Genomic DNA, 20284 nt, shown 5'->3' with positions numbered 1-20284 from the left:
CACACAAGTACTCCGGCCCCTTTTTGACTTGTGTAGGACCATAAATTTCAAAAGTCTTTTATTTTTTTTTAAACTCCGTGCCCAGTCAAATAAATTGGAACAGAAGAAGTATTATTTTTACCAGATTATTACGTAATTAATACTGAGTAACTATTACTACAAGATTCCACTTGTAATTACTAATTAATAAATGAGCTAATTTTGTAAAAATTTGTTCTTTTCACTAATCTATTTCTTTCTGTAAATGTACAGTGCCTATATAGGAGGAAAACAGCCGACTGCATTTGGTGTTAACTCCAACCATTTCTAAGAAAAATAATTGAAGTACGAACTCAGGGAAATGGAGAACAAGTTGGCCAAATGGGGTTTCAACAATGGAGATTTAAAGGAAAAATCATTGCTTTCAATTCGATCAGTTCTTGAAACAATAATGGAAAATCTTAAAGAAGAGAATGAGAGGAAGTCAGTTATTCATTTGGGGCGTGGCGACCCTTCTGCAACTCCTTGCTTTCGAACTTCACCAGTAGCAGAAGACGCTCTTTTTAGTGCTGTTCGATCTGCTAAGTTCAATGGTTATGCTCCTGCTGTTGGTCTTTATTCGGCTCGGAGGTAAGCTTTAGCTTATGTTTAATTGGTACATTCTTTCTTGGAAAATTGTGAAATTCGATAGTCAATGTGATAGAGGCCGATTCAGGATTTTATGGGTTCAACTTTCAAGATTTTTTAACATTGAATCCATTATATTTTTAAAGTTATGGGTTCATACCTATTATTTTTATAATTTTAAATAAATTTTTACATATAAATTTTTACTCCGCATTGAAAGTGGGCTCAGTTGAACTCGTTGGTTCAACACTACATTCGCCCCTGGTCAATGGCGCAAGGTTCGAAACTCGATCGATGATGGGTCTGCCCTTTATTCTTTTCCACTTCACTTAAATACTAGCTAGGCTTTTCTCTATGCTATGTTGCTCGTGGTTCGAACTCTCTAACGATGTTGCTGGGTGCGTGTCAGATCCGATACGGGTGCAGCAGCATTTCGGAGAGTCCACACAACATAGCCTCTATAGCAAGATTCCACGTTGTGACATGTATCTAACTCACACATGACGCGCACCAGACTATTGTGGCTAATGTATTATTGATATATTAATGGATGGTGCAGGATTTTTCTCTTGCATGGATGTAAAAACTTTTAAATTGTTTATTCTCTGATTTATCACTGCAAATTAAAATTGGTCTCTGTTCAGATAGGAGGTAAGTGTATAGGATAATGTTTTGCTGATATTTTAATGGGTGGTGCAGAAATTTTCTCTTGCATGGATGGTAAAAGCTTATCCCTTTTTTTAGGTGATTTATCTCATTGTAATTTAGAAATTGGTTAATTCTTTAGTTTTCTTTTCAAATTTATCTCTGCTTTTAGTAGACTTGAACACTTGAAAATAGAAACTAAGCCTCTAACTTAAATACTACTCTCTCCATTTCAATTTAGATGAGGTAGTTTGACTCGATGGCACTGAGTTTAAGAAAAAAAAAAGAGTATTGAAACTTGTGGTCTTAAAAGCTTTGTGGGGCCATGACATCTGTGTGGTTATAAAAGCTTCTCGTTAAGGGTAAAATGCGTAAAATGAAGAGTTTAAATGAATTATTTTCAATTGTAAAATTGTGTCATTCTTTTTTGAACAGACTAATAAGAAAAGTGTGTCATTTAAATTGAAACAGAGGGAGTAGTTAGAATTTTAACCAGGGGATTCAAGAAAATGTAAAAATGTCAAATCTAGTATTTTTTTAACCATTTTTAACATTACACTAAAAACTTTAGTTTTTATCTTTTATTTTAAGGGGATTCTAAAATTTATATGTATATAAAAAAAATAGTTTTACCTTGTTGAATAGTGCGATACTGCTTGTTGCTACTCGCTCTATTTTCACCTTTTACTTGTGCTGAGTGTCTATTGGAAACAACATCTTTACATTCACTGTATGAGTAAAGTCTGTGTACAATCTACCTTCCCCCGATCCCACTTGTGGGATTATACTGAGTTTGTTATTGTTGTTGAATAGTGTAATTCCGGATAAAGGGGACACAACTGAACCCCCTTCCTCGCATGTGACTCCAACAATGGCTGATATAGAGAAAGAACTAAGAGGAAAATTTGCTTGTCGCATGTTGTGGGGCTCATGTGATTTATTTTGGTGGCTAATAATCATGAATGAGGATGATTATCTTTCATCAAGTTTTCTTCTACTGTTAAGAAACAAGCCGATTTGCTGATGAAAAGACATACTCTAATCTGTACATATTTTTTTTCATCTGTTTAATAGGTCGATAGCGGAATACCTCTCTCATGATATTCCTCACCAACTATCACCTGATGATGTTTTCCTTACACCTGGTGCTACTATAGCAATTGAAGTTGTAATGGCGGTCCTCGCTCGCCCTGGTGCCAACATATTGCTTCCTAAACCAGGGTATCCGTTTTATGAAGCTCGTGCTGCAGTTAGTAATGTTGAGGTTCGCCATTTCGACCTTCTCCCAGAAAAGGGTTGGGAGGTCGATCTTGAAAGCCTGGAATCCCTTGCTGATGATAACACTATTGCCATAGTTATCATTAATCCTGGAAATCCTTGTGGTAATGTTTTTACGTCTGAACACTTGCAAGAGGTATGATTGATCTCTATATTGATTGCTTATCACTCTGTTAAATCTCACAGTTTATATTGAATTAACTCATTTTCCAAGTTCGTCGCTTCTTTGTTTTCGTCATGGAGATTGCGGAGGCAGCGAAAAAGCTAGGTATCCTAGTGATTGCAGATGAAGTCTATAGCCATCTATGCTTTGGTAGCAATCCTTTTGTGCCAATGGGAGTATTTGGATCAATAACTCCAATTTTAACTCTCGGGTCATTATCGAAAAGATGGATTATTCCTGGTTGGCGACTTGGTTGGATAGCGATGGTTGATCCTAGTGGCATTCTGAAGAAGTCCGGGGTTCGTATCATTTTCTTCCTTGTCTTTACTTTCTTTTGTTTATCTTAGTACTCTTATTTCAACTTTCTAAACCGGACAATAAATGGACCACGAAAAAGGTCCATTTCCATGACTTGTGGCAAAATATCCGAAGGATACGCTTTATTGAAGAATTATGAGGAAGAAAATGTCTATCGGGAAAATATCCGAAGTATGCTTTTTATGATGTTTGCCCTATGTTGCGCGGACTCTCCAAAATATTGACCAAAAATACACTGCTTCTGGAGAATCCGACACGCACCCCACTACATTTTCGGAGAGTCTAAGCAACATAGTGTTAGCCAAATTGGGAAATATATCATGTACCGTCATGGAGCCTTGGAGCAACGGTAAAGTTGTCTTCATGTGACCTATAGGTCATGGGTTCGAGCCGTTTAATCAACCACTCATGCTGCATTAAGGTAGGCTGCCGACACTACACCCCGTGGCATGCGGCCCTTACCCGGACCCTGCGTGAACACGAGATGCTTCGTGCACTGGGCTGCCATTTTAGTCATGCATACTAACCCACTGATGACATTTAGTATCTCTCATATGGATCTCTGCAAAAGTAGAAGCTGATAAACTTGCATTTCAATGCTTTTTAAGGCTGTTCTAAAATGTGACTGAGTTTTCTGTTGCTTTTCAGCTTGCTGAATCCTTTCAAAGTTATCTTGATTATGGTGCTAATCCTGCAACTATTATTCAGGTATGGCTTATATGTGGTTTCCTATGATCAAATCGATCATACACGTAATCAAGCTCATAACAGGCGATGACAAGAAGCTATATGAGTTTGCTTAAGTTTGTTCATCGACATCCATTAACGAGAATTATCTCATCCCATTATGTGTTTCTTTTTCCATATATCAGGTTGAGTTCTGATTGTGTGTGATTTAAAATGTTCAGGGAGCGGTGCCTCACATCCTCGAGAAGACGACCAAGGATTTCTTTTCAAACATCAATAATATATTAAGGGAAGCTGTCGATGTATTTATTACCAAAATTCAGGAGATACCTTGCTTTACCTGCCCATACAAACCAGATGGAGCAATGTCGGTGATGGTGAGGACTTATCATAACACTTCGATTTAGGTCCTCTAAAATTCTAAATCTAGGAACTGCAGATATTTAATTTTGACGTTCTTGCGTTGCAGTTTAAGTTGAACCTGTCATTTTTGGAAGGCATAAATGATGATATGGATTTCTGCACTAAACTAGTCCATGAAGAATCAGTAATCATCCTGCCAGGTAAAATAGCTCGCTCGCTGCTAATATGGTTGCTCAATAAGGAATTTAGTACGCACTGTTGAGTTTAGGCGTTTGGACAATATTTGGTCGAAGTTGAAAAAATAAAGTATTAGAAGTTGAAGTTGTGTGTTTGAATATGAATTTCACTTGGAAGAAAATAGTAAAAGATTTGTGAGTTGGAAACCATTTTTGCACTCGGAAATACTCACGAGACAAGTTTTTCGATATTTCACTAATACTTCAAATACGAAAGTTCAGTATTTGCAAATACTTATGACCACACCAGTATTGTAGCAAGTACAACAACAACAAAAAAACCAGCGTAATCTCACGAGTTGAGTCTAGGGAAGGTAGTGAGTACGCAGCCTATGTATACACCAGTATTGTAGCAAGTACAACAACAACAACAACAAAAATCCAGTGTAATATCACAAGTGTGGTCTAGGAAAGGTAGTGAGTATGCAGCCTTACGCGTACTTTTTGCAGGTAGAGAGATTGTTTACGGTAGATCCTCGGCTCCAAACATACATAGTCACAACAGAATTATAACAACAACAACAACAACAACGACCCAGTGAAATCCCACTAGTGGGGTTTGGGGAGGGTAGTGTGTACGCAGACCTTAGCCCTACCCCGAGGGATTAAAGAGGCCGTTTCCGAAAGACGCTCGGCTCAAAAAGCAGAATTATAGCAAGTAGTAGTGAACTATTATTTATGGCCGATTAAGTGATGAAAAATTTATAAATTGCAGGTATGGTGGTGGGACTGAAGAATTGGCTGAGGTTAACATTTGCCATTGAGCCATCAATTCTTGAAGAAGGACTTGAGAGGATAAAAGCTTTCTGCTTGAGGCATTCAAGCAGCTAAAAGAAAATTTAGTTTCAATTTGCTAATCTATTGTGAATCAAGTCTTTTATTAGTAGTGTTGAAATAGACTAATGTAGAATTTCTCCTTAATTAACAATTACTTTTAGTTGTTAGAAGCTACAATCTTTGGATGTTGCATGACAATTTGACTTGTCTTACCTAAGGCGGAGCCAGGATTTGAAGTAGGGTTCGAAATTGTAGCCCGTTTAAATTACTGAGTTCTAACTTAATACTTTATACATATCCACTGAATTTCTCAAGACAAATACAGAGTTTGGACTAAAGTTATTGAGTTCAACCGAACCCGTATTTCGCATTCTAGCTCTGTCCTGTCTGACCCATTAGTAGAGTAAGCAAAAGATTTAAAAATACACTTGACAAAAACATGTCTGCAGGCAAAGAGATAATGGTAAGTGAAAAAACGAATTGATTTACTATTAAGTGCAAAATCACAAAAGTCTCTCACATTCTAATTTAGAAATTGTTCCATTGACATATCAAAGGAAGTGGATTAATTTTATCAATTAGGAGCAGTGGCAGAGACACCCTTTAGTAAAAGTTATTACTTATTTGACTATATTTCGCAATATTTTTGTAATAATTATAGTCACAATTTGTAATTCTTTGTCACATTACTAATGAGGTCAATCTTTTCCATTTTCACTATTTTTATTTTGTACAAATATATTTTAAAAACATCTTTTCTAAGTTAAGAATAGAATGGATGTACTAGAGTGAGTCTCTTTATTTATTAATTATAAAAAGGAAAACTAACACAGATGCTTATACGTCCAAGAAGTACCACAAAAACGACCCAGTGAAATTCCACTAATGGAGTTTGGGGAGGGTAGTATGTACGCAGACCTTACCCCTATTATGAGGGAGTAGAGAAGTTATTTTCGATAGACCCTCGGCTCAAGACAACAAAAAGAGGCAAAAAGAGGAAAAGAGGCAACGTATCAGTACAATCGACAGAACCATAGGAAAAAAAAATAACAACATCACAAGCACCAGTAAATAAATGAAAAGCAAAACAATAAGGTCCGACACTATGAAAAACAAGAGAGTAGTATGAACACAACACTAACCACTAGCCGTCTAAGACAAGAACCTATCAGACTAGCCTCACTCCGGTGCGAAGTAGAAATATGTTCAACTACTTCCTATACGTCCAAAAAGTATCACGCAAAATACTTATTTTGAAAATGTTATACTATGTATATGTACATGTTATATAGCTTAATAGTACAAAAGTATGATTTGTTATAAAATAAAGACTGTAAAGTAAAGACAAGTATAGAGAGAAACTGATATATTGTTCGAATTTAAACTGATGTACATAATGAAATGAAATCTTTTCTATTTATAGAAGAAAGGAAGCTGCTGTGTAAGCTGCTACTGCAAGCTGCTGTGGAAGCTGCTACTATACCAGATATGGATAATCTTCTACTGAGAATAATGTTTATCCATAACGGAGTACTGAAAGGATAAGCTCATTGTACCAGGTATAAATAATCTTCTATTGGGGGTAATGTTTATCCATAACGGAGTAATGAAAGAATAAGCTCATTGTACCCGGTATGGATAATCTTCTACCGGAAGTAATGTTTATCCATAACGGAGTACTGAAAGGATAAGCTTATTATACCCGGTATGGATAATCTTCTACTAGGGGTAATGTTTATCCATAACGGAGTATCGAAAGGATAAGCTTATTATACCCGATATGGATAATCTTCTACCAGGGGTAATATTTATCCATAACCAGGTACCGAAGTGATAAGCTTCTTCAGGAGGCTTATTTCCAATAGAGTACTAAATAGATAAACATATTTACGGCGGAGTCCCATATGGATAAGCTTCTTCAGGAAGCTTATTTACTACGGAGTACTAAATGAACATCCATAATATAATATATTTATAACACTCCCCCTTGGATGTTCATTAAAAGATAGTGTGCCTCATTAAAACCTTACTAGGAAAAAACCCGTGGAAAAAAATTCTAGTGAAGGAAAAAGAGTACACATATTTAGTAATACGCATTGTTAGGTGCCTCATTAAAAACCTTATAAGGATAACCCTGTGGGAAAAAACCTTAGTAAGGAAAAAAGAGTGCATCGCGTATTTTACTCCCCCTGATGAAAACCTTGTTTCAAATATTTGATTCTCTGCATTCTAATCTTGTATCTGCATAACCAATACGATCTGTACCACCTTTGTTAGCATTAGCAAGATACATAAGTGCATAGCAATTGCACTAAGATAGAGTATTTCAGGACCAAGGAGTTCCTCTTCCTCTTCTGGAGGTCGAAACGGATCATTATTCACTTCAAGTGATCGAACACCCATTGGTGTACTTAATGGGTGCGCTTTGTCCATGTAAACGCGTTTAAAGACCCTTTCCGTATAGGCAAATTGATGGATAAAGATCTCGTCTGCTAAATATTCAATTTGCAGGCCAAGATAAATTTTTATTTTTCCAAGATCTTTCGTCTCAAATTCTTTCTTAAGATATTCGATTGCTTTTGGAGCTCTTCTGGAGTTCCAACAAGATTTATGTCATCAACGTAAACAGCGAGTGTAACAAATTCTGATGACATTTTCTTTATAAAAATACATGGACAAATAACATCATTTATGTAACTTTCTTTCAGCAAATATTAACTGAGGCGATTATATCACATGCGCCCAGATTGATTTATACCGTACAAAGATATTTATAATCTGATCGAGTACATTTCTCGAGACTTTGAACTACATGCTTCAGGCATTTTAAATCCTTCAGGGATCTTTATAGAGATTTAATCAAATGAGTCATATAGGATATGACTCGCATTTAAATGGCATGACATCTTCAGGTGTCTGGACTACTGGTCCGATCCTCACAATATTTCACAGTATTGTGCACTATATTGTATCAAATATATCGTCGACGATCATTTTGTATCGGTTCCTAAGCGGCATAACTTGTTGAGATCTCATCACTTTCTTTCAGGTACCTCAACTTCTTCTGGAGTTTCATGAAATGTTATGTCGTGGGCTCTTCTAGAGCTCATTTCCTCCTCATTATGATCATTTTGATGATTAGCTCCTTATCATTTTTCAAGGATTGTTACATTNTTAAAGCACGAGTGGTTCTGTTCGTTAAATCAAGTAATTTGCAGATGAATAAGAGAGAATGACTCTCGAGAATGGTTTTAATGTGTTCAAGAATCTACATGTAGCACTCGGGTGTTTTAAGGTGGTGTATGTGACTAAAGACAGTGTTTTCAATAAAAAATGTCAAGGCTTGTAGTATTTTTATGTTGATCATGGGATCCTAGGTGTCGATACCTGGAAAGTAAAGGAAGCGAATTTGGATTCGCAGAAAGTTCTCAGAGTGAAGTATTCTGGAATGTGGTATTTCTGGGAAACAATTGAGAGAGTATTCAGTGGCCTATGGGTCTTAGACAGTGTGGTCTTATGTTCGAGTTTCGTGTGGTAAGCATGGATTGAGGCATTGTGATGCTACAGCGAGGGAGAAATATCAAGTGGATGATGAATCAAAAATGGAAATTAGATAGATGGAATAGCTTGATAGTAGACCGAATCGGTATGGTAAGGATGTGATTAATTCTTCGTATGTGTTCGAGGTAATGAGCTTTTATAGGTATTGTGCAGCAAGGCTCTTGAGTTGTGACAGCTTGCTTATCTTGGTTCGGGTAGAAGGATTCAGTCCTGGCAGTTTAGCTTGTGCAATGGAATTGGGGGAGAGTTCTTGATAAGTTTTACCGTGGTTTAGAGACGTATAAATTGCCTATGGTCATGCGAAGCATGGAATGTGTAATGATTTCTCTTCTTGATGGGATTGATGGAGAGTTCTTGACTAGTGGAGTACGTAGATGTTTGTGGTTAGGAAGGGAGATGGAGTTCTCATGTTATACTAGTGTGGTATGGTATATGCGATATGTGGTGGAGGATTGGGATTTGTGTGTGTAAGGTTACGGTTCTGTTCATAATGGAAAGTCATTAAATTCTTAAGCAGCACGGGCAGCTGCAGGTGATTAAAGAATCGATCTTCAAATGATTAAGGAAAATGGTATTGCCAACCATAGTGATTCGACGGGGGTATATGTTCCAGTAAAAGGGCAATGTGATGTAAACTGATAATACTTCGGTAGTGTTGCGGCATTTAGGATCGACTGTTGATATCTGAGTTTGTTTGATGGCACAGGGAAACTTTAGAATACCTTTCGTGGGATGATTGGGTACTTGAGGTGTGATATGTATTCGTACGACGCAATTTGGGATCAGGTATAGTGATTTGTGTGCTATATGGAGTTGGAGACTAGGAGTTCTCGTGTTCAGGCTAGGCAGTTGTATCGGCACCGTCTAGCGGTTATTGGGAATTAGAGGTCCGAGTGGATCTTTCTTTGCTTGGTATGCCAAATTTTGGATATGATATTGGATTGTAGGCTGGTTGTCTCAGTGTTGGGTTATTCTAGACTATTGTGCTACGGGCTAGGCCGGAAATGCCACGGGTTGAGCGGCAAGGTGCATTGGATTATGTTCTTGCAGAGTGGTATATATTTCAAAAGATGCAGCGGACGGCTGAGAAGGATTGCTTTTCTTAATGGGGCGTTCGAGATGGATGTCAGTGCAGAGGTTTCTACCATTGATTCAGTTCCGGTATTGAGTGACTTTTCGGATGCGTTTTTGTGGCCGGACATGTCGCCGGGTGAGATGGCGGACTTAGGTATTTATTTGGTGCTGGGCACCGTATCGTACGGCTCTGGCAGGAGTTATAGTAGTGGAAGGAGCAGCTTCAGGCTTCTTGGTATTGAGTTCGTTGGCAGGCCAATGTGGCTACGTATTTAGCTTGAGTTAGCTTGGTTAGTCTTGAGTTGTATTGTGTAGGGACAGGTGGATTCGATCGTTATTGAACTTGTTAGTGATCTGGGGAGATCTATGAGTTGCTTTTCTGTGCTGTGAGGCATTATGATTGGTTGGATATGGGCACATGTGGTGCGGTTCTGTTGAGGATTCATAGAGAAAGTCGAGCGGGAAGAGTAATTGAGTGTTGCTCGGTAAATGGAGTATTGGTTATGATCTATCAGGTTGCGTGTCGTATGTTATTTGTTTCACCGTGGGTGTAATGAATTGCTTTGGTTTCAGACATCAAATTGTGCGTGGCGGTTGATTTTGAGCATAGCGACTTGAGGTGCTTCAGGTGTAACAGTGTTTGGATAGTATCGCGCATTGTAGCGAGGCTACGTGAAGTTATGACCTTTCGAGGTAGATTCAGGTGTTCTATTTCTATGATGTGAGACGGGGTCTCAGCCTTGTGTAGTGATGATACTGATGAGCTTGAGGTACAGCTCTTTCGTTTGAGTCATTTGTCATGATTTGAGTATGTTCGGACCGTTTCTTATTGGTGCGCGTATTGTGCAAGTTGTGGCTTAGGCCTGTGTTGAGGTGTCTTATCACCAGAGTAGTGTGTTGGATTCGAGGTGATCGTGGAAGTCACTAATGAATACGAACAGGTTTGATTTCAGCTTGTTAGAAGGACAATATCGAGGTTCGGCCCGGAAATCTGTTGTGGTAATAGACAAAGGGAAGTGGCTTCATGAATGGTTGATCTAAGGAATGGTTACGGCTTATCGCGTGTTTCATTTGTTGTCGGCAGTATATGAAAGTGTTGGAATAAGACTTTAGCTAATAAAAGGTGTTCTATCGGTATTTGGTTATTGTGGGCTACTGCTGTGAATAGAGGCTACCGTTCGAGTGTTTGGATTGAGTGGTATATCGTATGATTTCACCTGAGGTTGCAGGTATGGGTTGTTACAGCTGGTTCGGGCTTATTCTCAGTATCAATGTCAGGTTCTGATCTTGTGTATGATCTCGGAAAGTGCAATGTGGTTCTACGGTTTATGGTTTTGATGGACTGTGAAATTTCAGCTACATTGTGTTATCAGACCTATGCGAGATAGGGTGACGTGGGATCACCCCGGGTATATGCTTGGTAAAGTTATTCAGCTGTTGGTTAGCTTCAACGACAACTCTGGGTACGCTCGAGGACGAGCGTTGGTTTAAGTTGGGGAGGATGTGACGACCCGACCCGTCGTCTCATGTATTACAGCCCCATTTCCCCCATTTACTGCTTCTTCATGTTTTATTATCAGCAACGAGTGAGTTATAGTTGAATTGAATTGGTTTGGATAGGAAATGAGACACTTAGTCTCTTTAAGGAAGGCTTAAGTTGGAAAGGTCAACCGGACGTTGACTTATGAGTTAGAAGGCTCGGATGTGATTTCCGGTGATTCGCTTAGCTTCGGGGGATGATTTGTGACTTGGGAGTGCGATCGGAATTGATTTTGGAGGCCCGGTGTAGAATTAGGCTTGAATTGGCGAGGTTAGTATTTTGGCGAATTCCGGTGGATGGGTGAGAATTGGATCCGGGGGTCGGAATGGAATTCCGAGAGTTGCTGTAGCTTCGATGTGTGGTTTGTGATATGTGTACAAAATTTCCGGTCATTCGGACATCGTTTGGTCGGGTTTTTTATCGAAAGCGTATTTCGGAAGTTTTGAGAAACTTAGGCTTGAATTTGATGAGTTTTGAGTAATTTGATGTTGTTTGAGGTGTTTTGATGATTGGAGAAAGTTTGGATGATGTTTTAAGATATGTTGGTGTTTTTGGTTGAGGTCCCGGGGGCCTCGGGGTGATTTCTGATGGCTATCGGAAGGAAATTGAAGTTGGAAATTGCAGGTTCTTGGCTGCAGCAGGTATTTTCGCATCTGCGGAAAGGCAATCGCAGATGCGGTTGCGCGGAAGCGGAGAAGGCTTCGCAGGTGCGAAAGAGGGTGAGGTTGAGCAGTTCCGCAGAAGCGGAAGTCATTTCGCTTAAGCGAGTCCGCAGAAGCGGACATGAGGTTGCAGAAGCGGTTTGACCTGGGGGGTGAAGTTTCGCAGAAGCGAGAAATTGTGTCGCAGAAGCGACCCTTGTGATTTAATGAAATTCTGCTTAAGNAAGGAGTTCCTCTTCCTCTTCTGGAGGTCGAAACGGATCATTATTCACTTCAAGTGATCGAACACCCATTGGTGTACTTAATGGGTGCGCTTTGTCCATGTAAACGCGTTTAAAGACCCTTTCCGTATAGGCAAATTGATGGATAAAGATCTCGTCTGCTAAATATTCAATTTGCAGGCCAAGATAAATTTTTATTTTTCCAAGATCTTTCGTCTCAAATTCTTTCTTAAGATATTCGATTGCTTTTGGAGCTCTTCTGGAGTTCCAACAAGATTTATGTCATCAACGTAAACAGCGAGTGTAACAAATTCTGATGACATTTTCTTTATAAAAATACATGGACAAATAACATCATTTATGTAACTTTCTTTCAGCAAATATTAACTGAGGCGATTATATCACATGCGCCCAGATTGATTTATACCGTACAAAGATATTTATAATCTGATCGAGTACATTTCTCGAGACTTTGAACTACATGCTTCAGGCATTTTAAATCCTTCAGGGATCTTTATAGAGATTTAATCAAATGAGTCATATAGGATATGACTCGCATTTAAATGGCATGACATCTTCAGGTGTCTGGACTACTGGTCCGATCCTCACAATATTTCACAGTATTGTGCACTATATTGTATCAAATATATCGTCGACGATCATTTTGTATCGGTTCCTAAGCGGCATAACTTGTTGAGATCTCATCACTTTCTTTCAGGTACCTCAACTTCTTCTGGAGTTTCATGAAATGTTATGTCGTGGGCTCTTCTAGAGCTCATTTCCTCCTCATTATGATCATTTTGATGATTAGCTCCTTATCATTTTTCAAGGATTGTTACATTTGGAATCGATTGGTCTACCACACTTCATGCGTACAGTAAACTCTATCCTTTAGGGACTTTAAATTTTAATAGGAGCATCTGCAGCTAAAATATGATATTTGATTTTGGATCAGCAAATGCTTCTGGCATTTTGTTTTCTTCTAGTTCTTTAGTATATGCTTATCTAAATTCTCAAATAGCTCATTTAAAAATGGCAAATGAAAACTTCAAGTTTATCATGGCATGTGCTATCTCTTAGTAAACTTCTGGTTTACTATGACATAAACTTTTGCATTAACAAACTTCTGATTTACTGTGGCTACTTTTGTATTAGTAAACTTCTGATTTACCATGATACATGATGTAGTACAAATCAAAGAATAAGGCGGGTAACTTCTCATATACATATTATTTTACCCCCTATGATTGTGGAAACATGAAGATTTTCAATCTTCAAATCATTTATAGTCTCAATATGATAGCCATTTATTTTAGTAAACTTCGGGTTTACTACAACATATGTTTTGACCATAATCATATAATATGAATGACATATTTATAAATAAGCTCTTCGAGAGCCTTCATTTATTATCCACAATCTAATATTTATCGGACACTACTGGTGTCATGTGTCTTCTAGGCAAACACTTAGCTCTTCAGGAGTTGTTGATACATTTTGTACTATCAAATATTGCTCAGACACTTCTGGTATCATAAGAGAAAATCACAATAAAATAAACAATTGTTTAAGCACAAGAAAACTCCTCTTCATAATATTTTCCTACTTCAGGAGGCAATTTCAATTGTATTACTTCTTCAGGAGCAAATTTAAAATACGAAGTATTGAGTATATATTCTCTCAATTATATTACCTCTTCTGGAGGTGAATTGTAATATATTTACATCAAGAGCGCGTTCATATTTACCAGATTTATTAATATTGTCACATTCACTTCAGGAAATGGATTATTATTATCAAAAGTTCTCATCCTTCAGGAAAATCGAACATAATTATCTGAATGCGCATTAATCACATCAAATTGTGATGCCTCAACCTCTTTTAAAATATTTACTACTTTAGGAGCAAATCGAGGCGTGCATTTAATATAGAGAATATTTATGTAGCTTATCTTCAATTGTAACCATAGAAAGCCTAAATTATTACTTCTGATGATCATAGGCATATACCACTTCTGGTGGTTAACAAAATATAATTACAATGAGATATACGAAATATAACCACTTCTGGTGGTTGTATATTTCTTGCAAACTCTGCTAGAGTTTAAGTTGATCTAATAATGTTATCCATATTCTTCAAAATGACATAAATAAGATATATTATAGTAAACATCATTATCAAATCATAATTTTTCTTTATGTACAACAATTACATAACCATACTATCTAAACAACAAAAATTAAAATATTTACATTTCTACAGATTCACCACCGATCACATGACTTGTTTCTCCATCTAGGAGTGCAAGGTAATCAGCTACATCTAAATGCATGAAGTCTAAATTATCTTCAGAAATAAAATTTGCTTCAGCATTTTTCTCAGTCTTCTTTAGGGAGGCTTGATAAAGCTCAACCAGGTGCTTTGGCGTACGACAAGTACGTGACCAGTGCCCTTTTCCTCCACATCTATAGCATGCATTTTCTGCATTTGGTGCTTGCACCGCTTCATGCTTTTGTTCCTTCATTTTCCACTGCTGGTGGCGAGGAGGGTTCTTTGGTGCATTATTATTACCATGATTAAAGTTTCTTCCCCGACCACGGTTATGACCACGACTGGGGCCACGACCTCTTCCGCGTTTAGCTTGGTGGAAGTTCGTCTCATTCACTTCAGGGAATTGACAAGAACCAGTAGGTCAGCTTTCATGGTTTTTCATTAATAGCTCATTATGTTGTTCGGCTACAAGAAGATGTGAGATAAGTTCAGAATACTTTTTGAATCCCATCTCTCGATATTGCTGCTGCAGGAGCATATTCGAGGCATGAAAAGTGGTGAAAGTTTTCTCCAACATATCATGATCAGTAATATTATCACCACATAATTGCAATTGAGAAATAATTCTGAACATAGCAGAATTATACTCACTGATAGATTTAAAATCTTGTAGCCTTAGATGAGTCCAATCATAACGTGCCTGTGGAAGAACGACCATCTTCAGGTGGTCATATCTATCTTTCAAATTATTCCACAGTATGATTGGATCTTTAACAGTAAGATATTTCATTTTCAGGCCCTCATCAAGGTGATGGCGTAGGAATATCATTGCTTTGGCACGGTCTTGGTTTGATGCCTGATTTGTATCCTTGATGGTGTCTGCCAAACCCATCGCATCAAGATGAATTTCAGCATCAAGCACCCAAGACATGTAGCTTTTTTCCGAATATCCAGGGCTACAAATTCAGGTTTAGAAAGATTTGACATTATTTAGAAAAAGAAAGTTCGTACCTCTGATACTTTCAAAGTATTTGCTCGAGATAGCAGAGTCTCGTGCTGATAACGTGTTATAAAATAAAGACTGTAAAGAAAAAACACGTATAGAGAGAAACTGATATATTATTCGAATTTAAACTGATGTACATAATGAACTGAAATCTCTTCTATTTATAGAAGAAAGGAAGCTGCTGTGTAAGCTGCTACTATACCAGATATGGATAATCTTCTACTGAGAGTAATGTTTATCCATAACGGAGTATTGAAAGGATAAGCTCATTGTACCAGGTATAGATAATCTTCTACTGGGGATAATGTTTATCCATAACGGAGTACTGAAAGAATAAGCTCATTGTACCCGTATGGATAATCTTCTACCGGAAGTAATGTTTATCCATAACGGAGTACTGAAAGGATAAGCTTATTATACCCGATATGGATAATCTTCTACTGGGGGTAATGTTTATCCATAACGGAGTATCGAAATGATAAGCTTATTACACCCGGTATGGATAATCTTCTACCAGGGGTAATGTTTATCCATAACCGGGTATCGAAGTGATAAGCTTCTTCATGAGGCTTATTTCCAATAGAGTACTAAATAGATAAACATATTTACGGCGGAGTCCCATATGAATAAGCTTCTTACAACGGAGTACTAAATGAACATCCATAATATAATATATTTATAACGTGATTCAACTATTCCTAGGACATATACAAATTATGCTAATAATTTTTGCAATTATGTTGTGCCTTCATATATTTCGTGCTCAAAACATTAAACACGTACAAAACTATACTATATAATTTTTAAGGAGCGAATTTTATAAATAAATAAATAAATTTTCACTCCGCTCGAGTAATAATGATATTAAAGGCATCCTTTTTAGAAAGCACACTTTACTAAAGTCAAAAGTTTTACTAAAGTGGAATATCTAAGTGCGTACCAAACATTTCTCAGACTTTCTTTTATTATTATTATTATTATTATTATTATTATTATTATTATTATTATTATTACAATTACATTTGCCATTTCTATCAATTTCTATTTATTAAAATTATGGGAAAATTTCACATTAGAACAACTGGGCTCCATATTTTTCAATTTTATAGTCCATATTTCAATTTACAACCAACTAGCCCATAAATAATAGGCTAAGATTCAACATCCAATTCCAATAGGTTCTCAAAATTACTATTTAATTTTTAAAAAAGATTCCTCAAGCTTTTAAATTACTTTTCGAATCAGTAATTGTGACTCAAATATTAATTCAACCAAACCAACTTCATTTAGGTGGTGAAAATTAAATTTTTAACAAGCTTAAATATGTGGGTTTAAATTTCGAATTTGATTTTATGAAAAATTTGGAGTGGGTGTTATTTAGACTTGTTAGAAATAGTATAAGGAGGTTGTATATAAAATTTGAAGTCATTTAATGGAGATTTGGACTGGTTTTGAATAAGAATTGCAACTGAAAATCGTGGAAGAAGTTCGTCTACAGACGCTTGTATAAACGTGTATAAAAGTGTATAACAGTGTATAAGGTGTGTTTCTACACTCATATACAATATTATACAAGATTATACATAATTATACAAAAAACTGACTTCGTCTTATTTCTTGCGTCTTTTCTAAAATTTAATTCAAATCTTGCTCAAATCTACTCCAAATCACTTCAAATTTAAATTTTGTACTCCTTTTGATATTTTCAATCAATTGGAACAATACCCAATCCAAACAACTAACAAATTCAAAACAACCCATTTTCAAAAGCAAAGCTTTGAATGATCTTCAATGGTGGACTTCTACTCTTCAATTTTCTTTCACTGCAAGCAGGTGACACAAGAGGAGAAGCAGAAAATACACGGTCCTTTGAAGCATATGTAAAAGATGTGAGAAGAAGAGAGAGTGAAAGCAATAGTTGTGAGAACAAAGAATTAACTCCATAACTTTTAGAAGCAATTGTTGTAAAAACATATATTTTGAATCTGCAAGTGCTTTCAAAATATGTACAATGTGGGCTAGGTGGGGTAAAACTTAAAAACATGGGCCATTTTTTGTTATGGTGTGAAGTGATGTGTATTTTCTTGTAATTCTTTCTAAAATTATTCTAAATTTCTGTTGTTTTTCTTTAATTTTTAATTCATTTTCTGTTATGTAGAAATAGAGGACCCCTTCAAAACCCTAATTTGTTTGTTTTATTCATCACTCTCCCCCCTCACTCTTCTCTTCTCATTTCCAATTTTTTTCTGAAAGGGTTAGGGTTTAAGATATTTGCGATGGCTACGACGGCGGCAGTGGCAACCAGCACGGCGGCGGCAACCGAGAAGAAGAAGCCGGTGTTTGTGAAAGTGGACAGTCTAAAACCTGGGACACATGGTCATAACTTGACGGTTAAGGTTGTTGATGCGAAAACGGTGAAAGCTACCGGAGGCGGCAGCCGTGGCGGCAGAGCATCGGGGTCTCTAAACCCTAGGGCTCCACCGCGGATCTCTGAGTGCCTCGTTGGTGATGATACTGGATCCATCCTCTTCACCGCACGTAATGAGCAGGGTATATATATCTGCATTTCTGAATTTTGTTTAGCTTTATAATTCTCTTATCTATTTAGAGATATTAATTTGGGTTTTATTGAGAAAATGAAAGGGGAAATGAAGGAAAATGATTGATTTTTTAGTTTTCCTTTTTGTGTTGTTTTAATTCTAATATTTTTCCCTTTGATAATCCAGTTTAGAGATAGATTATTGAGTATTGGATTGAGACGAGCCAAAATTGAGTGATAGATTTAGAGGATTCGTAGAGACAGTTCTAATGAGTTTGGAATGGAGGCATAATTGATATTATCATTGTAGTGATATCAGTGGTGGACCAAGGAATTCTAAGTGATGGGTGCTCAGCTGCCTTTAAGCCAATTTTTTAACCAGCGTACCCATTGCCGTATCCCTACGACCTATAGTTACGGAGTTCGAACCGTGGAAGCAACCGCTAATGCTTGCATTAAGGTAGGCTGTCTACATCACACCCCTTGGGGTGCGCTCCTTCCTTGGAACCTGTGTGAATGCAGGATGCCTTTTGCAGCCGGATGCCTTGTGCAGCGGGCTGCCTTTTTTACCCATTGTCGTATCCTGTCTCTCTATTTTTTTTTACTAAGTTTGCAATGTAAATATATTTGTTTGGGTCAACAATATGGGTGCTTGAGCACCCAGTAGCTTAGATGTAGGTCCATCGTTGGTTGTGCAGGAAGTAGTAGGCACTCAAAGGAATAGTTGAGGTGTGCACAAGCTGGCTCAGAAACTATCGCTATAAAAAGAATAACATTACCTTATAGAGTTCGTAATGAGAGAGATGGAGTTGCATTTGTTAAAATAACCTGGAAATCTATTTTAGCCAAAAAAAAAAAGGAAACCTGGAAATTGGAACTTTGTGTTAATGTAGGTTGAAGAATTGAAGAATTTAGAGATATATGAATTTGCAGTTTCTAGTTTCATGTTTGATAGTGGTGTTATGAGACATGCTTGAGTGTTACGTTTCTCTTTTAGCAAGTTCCACTTAACATTTTTATTTTCTGCTGAAGAAATATTATATTGTTTTGCTATTACTTTTTATGTGAATTCTAACATTTTGCATCATAATGTGAATTCCGGGTTTTATTGTTCTGTGTTTAAGTATTAGTATCTCATGCTACCCTTCTCAAAGGTTTAATCACTTTGCACTTCACCTTATCTTGTTAGGAAATTATAAGGTTGAAAACTTATCAAATAAAAGGTTATACCAAGTACCAATTATGATCTGGATGATGATTTTACGTTAATTATTTTGATACCTCTTTGCCCTCATATTCCATTCCACCAATACTTTCACTTTGTGGAGAAATGGTGATTTGGTGGCTCTATGTATTCAGGTTGCTGGCAAATGTGGTTTGTTTTTGGCCGGCAAATTCTTTAGAACAGTTGTATTGTGATTTCTTGCAGAAAAGTCAATAAAATGATTCTTAATATGCAATCAGAGAAAAAGGGATGCTATCGGTGTTGTGATTGGATAAATCTGTTCTTTTATACAGTTCTATTGTGATTTTGTGCCCAATGACAAAATGACTCTTGATTAGCAATCAGAGAAAGGGGATGCTGTTGAATGTCCTCTGTTGTGTTATTTACACCTTTACTCTTTTATGCAGTTGATTTATTGAAGGCGGGCGCTACTGTGATTCTGCGGAATGCAAAGATTGACATGTTCAAGGGTTCCATGCGACTTGCAGTAGACAAATGGGGTCGTGTTGAGGTTACTGAACCAGCTGATTTTGCTGTTAACGAGCAAAACAACCTTTCTTTGGTTGAGTATGAATTGGTGAATGTGGAAGAGTAGAGGAACTAATTAGAAGCGGTAGTTTTAAGTCGTCTCAGAGTCCAATTCTTGTTTTAATTGTTAATTATTGAATTCCTTTAATTCTATGGAATTTTATGTGCAAGAATGCCAGCATTTCGGCTCTTATAGTTTGTTTCCACCAATCCATACCATGGTAAATCGGTTTCTTTGTTTGGATTGTTTGACTTTCATAGATGTGGATTCTTATTCTTATTTTAATCAGTTGGTGCTGGTGTACGACGTAATCTTGACATAAAATCTATTTCAGTGCCACATCTGACTTTCTTCTGTTATATGTATACATTTTAACCTTTTTTGGTTGTATATACATATAAATACATATTAGTTCAAAATATAACAGTTGGTTCAATTTTGTTCTTTTTAGTACTAGAGTGTGAAGCAAAGTGATTAATTTCCCAAGCGTTATCGCATGTTTCTCGCTTTATGGCGCTCTACTGTTGTCAGCTTAAGATGTTCAATTAGTTCCATGTGGATCATGAGATGTAGGCATCCAAGT

The 20284-nt window shown here is 37.0% G+C and overlaps 2 protein-coding genes across 2 annotated transcripts; both read left to right on the top strand.

Annotated features, from left to right (window-relative positions):
• LOC109230869 (probable aminotransferase TAT2) lies at nt 245–5364 on the top strand. Its single transcript, XM_019396328.1, has 7 exons — nt 245–609; nt 2326–2665; nt 2773–2991; nt 3659–3718; nt 3919–4074; nt 4167–4260; nt 5012–5364. Exons 1-7 carry the CDS (start codon nt 341–343, stop codon nt 5125–5127), a joined length of 1254 nt encoding a protein of 417 aa, XP_019251873.1. The 5' UTR covers nt 245–340; the 3' UTR covers nt 5128–5364.
• On the top strand, nt 17578–20055 carry LOC109230868 (uncharacterized protein At4g28440-like). The gene is made up of 2 exons (XM_019396327.1): nt 17578–17958; nt 19580–20055. The coding sequence occupies exons 1-2, from the start codon at nt 17685–17687 to the stop codon at nt 19765–19767; spliced, it is 462 nt and encodes a 153-aa protein (XP_019251872.1). The 5' UTR covers nt 17578–17684; the 3' UTR covers nt 19768–20055.

Source organism: Nicotiana attenuata, chromosome 8, assembly GCF_001879085.1.
Source record: "Nicotiana attenuata strain UT chromosome 8, NIATTr2, whole genome shotgun sequence".
Taxonomy (NCBI): domain Eukaryota; kingdom Viridiplantae; phylum Streptophyta; class Magnoliopsida; order Solanales; family Solanaceae; genus Nicotiana; species Nicotiana attenuata.
Note: the sequence above shows the minus strand (reverse complement) of the source record. Positions and strands in the feature narration are given on the sequence as shown.

What these genes read in the sequence shown, in the direction of transcription:
- LOC109230869 (XM_019396328.1), top strand. Translation starts at nt 341, where the DNA reads ATGGAGAACAAGTTGGCCAAATGGGGTTTCAACAATGGAGATTTAAAG. An exon ending in CGTCTGAACACTTGCAAGAG is followed by an intron (nt 2,666 to 2,772) that starts GTATGATTGATC and finishes TTCGTCATGGAG; the next exon opens with ATTGCGGAGGCAGCGAAAAA. An exon ending in ATCCTGCAACTATTATTCAG is followed by an intron (nt 3,719 to 3,918) that starts GTATGGCTTATA and finishes TAAAATGTTCAG; the next exon opens with GGAGCGGTGCCTCACATCCT.
- LOC109230868 (XM_019396327.1), top strand. Translation starts at nt 17,685, where the DNA reads ATGGCTACGACGGCGGCAGTGGCAACCAGCACGGCGGCGGCAACCGAG. An exon ending in CACCGCACGTAATGAGCAGG is followed by an intron (nt 17,959 to 19,579) that starts GTATATATATCT and finishes TCTTTTATGCAG; the next exon opens with TTGATTTATTGAAGGCGGGC.